Source organism: Enhydra lutris, unplaced genomic scaffold, assembly GCF_002288905.1.
Source record: "Enhydra lutris kenyoni isolate GAN:26980312 unplaced genomic scaffold, ASM228890v2 scaffoldscaffold1, whole genome shotgun sequence".
NCBI lineage: Eukaryota > Metazoa > Chordata > Mammalia > Carnivora > Mustelidae > Enhydra > Enhydra lutris.
This window is the reverse complement of record NW_019154085.1, coordinates 72,176,399-72,183,314: the sequence shown is the minus strand read 5'-3', so window position 1 is coordinate 72,183,314 and position 6,916 is coordinate 72,176,399. Positions and strand designations below refer to the sequence as shown.

Below are 6,916 nucleotides of genomic sequence, written 5' to 3'. Positions count from 1 at the left end.
CTAATCTTTGAACGCCTTAAGGGCCAGAAAGCCGCCTCAGGGAGGGCTCATAGTGCTCAGAGTCGAGTGGCCTCTGGGACAGGGTGGGAGGTGGACGCCGAGGCCGGTGCTCTTCCGGGTTCCCGACACCCACTCCACGTCCCTCCCCCCCACCTCTCCAGCCACTGCGTGTCTATCCAGCTTTGCATTTCTCACCTTGGGGGAGAATTCCGTTTATTACCTAAAGAGGTGGATTTGATTTTCTAAGCAAAGCTCACGTTGTTGAAATAAGTTGGCGCCGAGGGGAACCGGAGAGAAACTTTTGGCATTGACTATGTGTATAAATGTATATAAATATACTTAACACCTCGTCTCTCCTTACATTCCTGACGCGCCCCCAACGGGTTCAAGGTTAAAAGGAAAGCGCCAACGGAGAGATGGGCAAATAGATTCTGGGTTTGCCCCTAACACACCCCAACGTGCTGGGTGTGGCGGCAGGGAGGAAGGGGGGCTGGGTTGGGGTCTGAGTTGGCGCTGAGGGGAGGATGCAGGACCTGCGCCCAGCGCCCAGATTGCCAGGGTCTCTCGGCCTCTTCGGAAGCTCGAAGGCCGACCTCCGTGTCCCGTCCCTATCTTATCGTGTCCCTGCCTGTGACCGCGAATCTCTCCTATTTTGCTGCTGGCTGGCGGACCCGCACAGTGCTTCGGGGGCCCGGACAGGGTGGGGCGCAAGCGCGGGAGGAGATGTGCAACGGCCTTGAGTGAAGATTGATCTTCGTTAAAATGGTTGCCACCGGCGTCATTATGACCATCAAAGTTATCGCCAAGAGGCTCAGCCTCCAAGCTCAGGCCGCAGGAAGCAGCAGCAAGGCTGGTACGCGACTCTCCGCGCCCAGACTCAGCACCGGGCATACTCAGGGCCACAGGTAAGAGGTTGGGTTGGGGTAGGAGAAGAAGGAGAGAAGAAAGAAGAGCAGAGTGGAAAAGGGAGGGCAGCGGATGGAAAGGGAAGGAGGCTAAATCCCTTCTTTCCTCCTTTGACCTAGAAATTCGGCAACTTTGCCACAAATAATTCAATTTGAGGATGGAGGGGGAAAGCTGGCAACGTAGAAAGTGGATCTGGGGCAGCCCATATGGCGTTGTAAATCGCGACTGTGTTTAAAGTTAGCTATCGAATTCTACTATGAAATCGTCCAGCCGAGTTCATTTCCCCCAGGGAAAATGCGTAGGCGAGAAGCCTATCCATCAGCAGGGTTATAAAAGTAAAAAACCCAGGACTTCAAGTTCAGAACTCACTCTGCAAACGGTGTTAAAAAATCAGAGAGGACCTAATGATTTCCGTTTGGAGGCGCGGGCCCAACGCACCTCCCCAGCCACGTAGCACTAAAGTGCTTTCAAAACTCTACGAGATTTCCTTTCCCTTTCTCTCTCTCTCTCTCTGTCTCTCAGCTGGGGTGGGAGGAGAGCAGCCAGGCTGAGGCGAAGAAGTGGGGAGAGAGAAAACTCGGCGCCTTATTTGTTAAATAAAATACATATTTGGTTCTGAAATTCAAAAGATAAGTAATCCAGACTGGAGCGCAAGGTCTCCTTACGCAACTCTTCCTACATCCTCCCTCTGGTCTCCTCCCTTACCCCTCCCGCTTGTAAATGTTAAAAAAAGGGGGGGGGGCTTCCCGACGATCTACTCTGGAAAATCAAAGCATTATCTATTATTTAACACGTATCTATGTCCGAGGAAAAATGAGGAAGGCGCTGCATGATTAGGACCTAAGGGGCAACCCAGCAAACTGAGAGCGTAATGATGCCCCTAAATGAAGGGGGAAATGTGCCGCGGCGCGCTCTATTAATCAGACTGTCAATTTCACCCCCGAGGCCAAACCCCCGGGCGAACAGAACCGGCTCTGAGCCGGCAAAGGACCGGAGCCTTCCTCCTCACTTCTTGTCTCTTCTCGCCTCCTACCTGGATCTATTTGTCTGCTCCGAAGCCGCCTTCATTACCCACTGACAGGAGCGTGTATTTATTTGCTTATAAACCTGTTACAATAAATGATTATTCGAACGGCGTCATTCGTACCTTAATGACGAGCGAGCGCTACTTTTTGATGAATGACATCTCGGGCTCGGAAGGATGTATGGGTCATTTTGACCAGTCATTCCCTCGCTCTGGCATCCCACAATTTTTCCGCCTCCCTCCAAAAGAGATAATAATATTTAGAGGCGCTCGCTGGGGCTGAATGAGAATTAGCCCTAGGCGCAGCCCATCATTAGGACGGGACAGCGGGCCACTGTGACATGTTTTAGAAAGCTGAGATGATGGAAAGAATAAGAAAAGAGATGATTCTGATGGAGAGAGGGCTGCACAGCCCCACGGCCGGCAAGCGGTTCTCCAATTTGTCCGATTCGGCTGGCAATGCTGTGCTCGAGGCCCTGGAAAATTCGCAGCACCCGGCTCGCCTCAGCCCGCGCCTGCCGTCCGCCCCCCTGCACAGCGCTCTGGGAGACCTCCCTGCCAAGGGCAAATTCGAAATAGACACTTTGTTCAACCTGCAGCACCCGGGCAGCGAAAGCACCGTCTCCTCCGAAATCGCCTCCGCAGCCGAAGGCCGTAAAAAGCCGGGTCATTATTCAGAGGCGGCCGCCGAGGCGGACATGAGCAGCGACGTGGAGGTGGGCTGCTCGGCGCTGCGCTCCCCTGGCGGCCTTGCCGCCGCGCCGCTCAAGGAAAACAATGGCAAAGGTAACCGCGCCGCCCTTGCCGCGCTCTCTGGTCGCATCCTCCCCGTTCTGCCGCGGCTCCTGCTGGTCCTTCCTACTGCCTTTGCCCCTAACCGACTTTCTTCCGCAAGCAAGCTGCACCCAGCGGGCTGGGGCGGGGGCGGGACGCATGCTGGGGACCCTGCACTCCCGCTTTGCTCCTTGAGTCCCCCAGCGAGGCACAGGCCTGGGGGTTTCCAGGCCCGCCAGCCCGCTGTCGCCCGAGTCCAAGAAATTGTTTCTGCGGTCTGGTCTAAAAGCCTGTGCGAGCTGACCGACCCCTAGCCAGCCGCTGAGTCGCGCTACGGGAAGGGTGCCCTGGTAGCTGCTCTGAACTCCGTTACCCCTGATTCCCCAAGGCCGAGTGGAGGGGGCATCCTGAGTAAGTCGGAGGGAGAGTCGCCGGGCGACTGGGAGACCCGCTTGGGTCAGCGGAAGAAAAGAGTTGAAAAGTAGAGTCCACTCCCCAATGGTTCCGGTTTGAGCTGCTGCTCTTTCTCATCTTAAAAATATTTTTTAGCCAAACCCAAAGACTATCAAAGAAAGGTTGGGAGCCCTACAAAAGCTGCCCTGCAGTCTCCAGACCAGGGGAAACCCAGAGCTTACCAAACTGCGCCTAGATGTAGGCATTTTCCCTTGACCAATTTTCCTCCTGACTTGAAAATTTCCAATTACTTAAGGAAAAAAAAAACCTTCCTAATTGAGTTCTTATTATTTGGTTATGAAGGGGTCCCCAAACTTTATTGATTCCATTAAAGGCAGCAATTTATAAGCACGACAGACCCTATCAATTCAGGCAGCATCTCGCCTTCCTCTCCCGGCTTCCCCCATCCGCGCTCAGCCCCAGCGCGGAGATCGCGGCCCTACAGTGACTCTCGCACTGTCGGCCGTTTGTTTGCCAGGGTACGCGGAGAGCGGCTCTGCCGCCGGCACCACGACGTCTGCGTCGGGCTCTGGCCTTGGCAGCCTGCATGGAGGTGGCGGCAGCGGCGGTGGCGGGGGCGCGGCGCTGGGCGGCTCCGGCTCCGGCGCGGATCAGGTGCGGCGCTACCGCACCGCGTTCACCCGCGAACAGATAGCGCGCTTGGAGAAGGAGTTCTACAGGGAGAACTATGTGTCTCGGCCCCGCCGGTGTGAACTAGCCGCGGCGCTCAACCTGCCGGAAACCACCATCAAGGTATTGATTCCAGCACGCGCCTTTTCTAGCCTCCCCGGGGTGTCTGGGTTGATTTTTGTTTCTCCTTTCTTCTTCCTGGGTGGCCACATTTAGCTGAGGGCCTGAAAATCGCGGGGTACAGTTACCAAAGAAACTGGCATATTTATTTCTCAGCTGCTGAATCCGAAGGGTTGCCCGGCCTTGCTGACCTGGGAAGGCCCGGGAATGGCGGAGCCGATGCCAGAAACGCTGGCCTCTGTTCGATTCTGCCCAGCGCCTGCCCAGGTGTCCCTAGCTCATGTCCATGGCCCCACTTTCCCTTCGGCGGCAAAGCCGGCTGGTCTTTGTTCCTCTGGCACGAACCCTAGGTGAAACTTTTCATCTGCTCTTGATCTTGGAGATTTATTTCCCACATAAATCGTTACAACAAGGAGAAAGGAATACTGTATTTTGAAGATCGATTGGGTTGAGAAAGTAGTTTCCTAAACATTTTTCTCTTGGGCAGCAGTGGGGTGGGGAGAGAAAGAATGCAACCTTGGGGGTGGGAGGGAGGATACAACGAAATTGTTCTTACTTCTATATCTCTAGGTGATTAATTTTATTAATCTGGGAGAGACAGCTGGGAGGTTGGGCGACTTGGCGAACACTTCACGGAGGATCCCACACTAGAAAAAGAAAAGAGTAAATTGCAAGGGATAAGGGAGGTTGTGGAAGTCTCCCTTTGGTTTGATCAGGCTTTCTTTAATTTAGAGTTGTGACGAATGATGTCTTCATTAGACTGCGTTGGGAGGGGTAGAAAAGTCCCCTTCCCAGTTTAAGAGGGTGTTGCTCCCGCCACTCATTTGAGGCAAACGATTCCAACAAAATCATCCCTTCGATATCAAAACCGAACGTGTGCCCTTGGGGCAGGTTGTGGCCGCTCAGAGGACGCAAGACCTCGAGCGGCGACCTTTTAGAAAAGCTGCGGAGATAGCCCCTCTTCAAAGGTGGCCTAGAATCCCGTGCAAATCCTGGGATTGAGAGAGGGGTGCTCAGCAAGCCTGGGCACCAGTGGATGGCGGGGAAGGAAAGGAAAGGTTGCGTTGGGATCTAAAACGCAGCAAAAAGCAAGGGAGCAGGAGCCGAGGGCAGAAGACTATTTTCGCGCAGGAAGGTGTGCCCATGGCTGTTCCCACTGTCGCCCTCACTACCAGCTGGGAGAGCAGAGGGGCCTCCAAGGGGCGCCCAGTCGGAGGGGAGTAGTAGGTCAGGCCATGCGGAGGTCCGGAAAGGGTGGAGAGGTCCAGGGCGGGGGCTGAGGCCTCCGGGCACTCCTTAACTCGGGCCGCGGCGCGGCTCTCCCCTCAGGTATGGTTCCAGAACCGGCGCATGAAGGACAAGCGGCAGCGCCTGGCTATGTCGTGGCCGCACCCGGCCGACCCCAGCTTCTACACCTACATGATGACGCACGCGGCCGCCACCGGAAGCCTGCCCTACCCCTTCCACTCGCACGTGCCGCTGCACTACTACCCGCACGTGGGTGTCACGGCTGCGGCCGCGGCGGCCGCGGCCTCCGGCGCAGCGGCTGCGGCCTCGTCGCCCTTCGCCACGTCCATCCGTCCGCTGGACACCTTCCGTGCCCTGTCGCACCCTTACTCGAGGCCGGAGCTGTTGTGCAGCTTCCGCCACCCGGGCCTCTACCAGACGCCAGCGGCCGCCGCGGGGCTCAACAGTGCGGCCTCCGCAGCGGCGGCTGCTGCGGCTGCAGCGGCTGCGGCCTCCTCGGCCGCGGCGGCCGGGGCGCCCCCCAGCGGCGGCTCCGCGCCCTGCTCGTGCCTCAGTTGCCACAGCAGTCAATCCGCCGCGGCAGCCGCGGCAGCCGCCGCCGCGGCCCTGGGCTCCCGGGGCGGTGGCGGCGGCGGCGGGGGTGGAGGCGGAGGCGGTGCAGGGGCCGCCGGGGGCTCGGACTTCGGCTGCAGCGCCGCGGCGCCTCGCTCCGAGAGCGGCTTCCTGCCCTACTCAGCGGCTGTGCTTAGCAAGACCGCCGTGAGCCCGCCGGACCAGAGGGACGAGGCGCCGCTCACCAGATAACTACGTCGCCGCCGCCAGGGGGCTGTGCCCGCCACTCTGAGCGTGCCCGGGAGTCCCCTGAGCAACCCCCCGCGCCCTCCGTGCGCCCGCGTGCCCTTTGCGCTCTGCCCGCTGCTAATGCTGCCGCCAGGGGGCGCCCTGGCGCGGGAGGCCGAAGGGAAGCTGCCCCGACCGAATTGGGGGCAAAGAGCCGCGCGAAAACCGGGCGGGTGTACCCCCAAATTTCTATTTTTGTATTTGCTACCCAGCAGCTTCCTCGTGTTTCCCACGGCCCGTGCCCCGTTTCCCGCCTCTGTCCGGAGCTCTTGGGTCTTCCCGAAGACAATCCCCTTGCCCTCAAGCTAGTCCTCTCGGGTAAGCCCTCAGGCCCAGGTTACTCTCCCGAACCACGTGGCCAGAAGCAATGGAGAATCACAACAAAGAGAGGGGAATGGTGGGCGCTAGCGCGTTGTGCCGGGGGTGGGGGTGGGGCAGTCACCCCCGAGGTTCTTGCTGCTCTTTTTCTTCCAGCCTTTCTTTTCTTTAAACGAGGGTGAGGGGAGGTGGCAATTTTTCCCCCCCGCCTGAGCTTGTTAGGGGTCCCGTGCACGGAGAGCGGAAGAATGGAGGTCTGAGAAGGCCAGGAGGGCGGATGGAGAGCGCGGGCGGCTGCCGGTTGTGTTTGTGAGACGGTTTACCGCGAGGTTTACCGCGTGCGGGAGCGAGGCGAGAGGGGGCTGTGGCCGTCTTCCCCGGGAAGGGCAGCGCGGAGGCAGGCTGGAGTGGCCGCCTCGCCTCCACTCTCGGCCCACCCCGGTTCTCTCTTTTGATCTTCGGTGAGGGATGCAGGCGTCTTGCATATTTTATGCAAAAAATAATGGCAAAGGAGGGTGCCGCAGCCAGGCCGGGCGTGGAAAGGGAAACGAAGGGAAGGGGAGGGCAAGACTGACAGATCGTTCTCTATTTGAAGAAGCGTTT

The 6,916-nt window shown here is 58.1% G+C and overlaps 1 protein-coding gene across 1 annotated transcript; it reads left to right on the top strand.

The window, feature by feature from the left end:
• The first annotated feature begins 2,289 nt into the window (after nucleotides 1-2,289).
• On the top strand, nucleotides 2,290-5,959 carry LOC111141216 (even-skipped homeobox 2). Its single transcript, XM_022494039.1, has 3 exons — nucleotides 2,290-2,716; nucleotides 3,636-3,910; nucleotides 5,237-5,959. The coding sequence occupies exons 1-3, from the start codon at nucleotides 2,290-2,292 to the stop codon at nucleotides 5,957-5,959; spliced, it is 1,425 nt and encodes a 474-aa protein (XP_022349747.1).
• The last annotated feature ends 957 nt before the right edge of the window (nucleotides 5,960-6,916 follow it).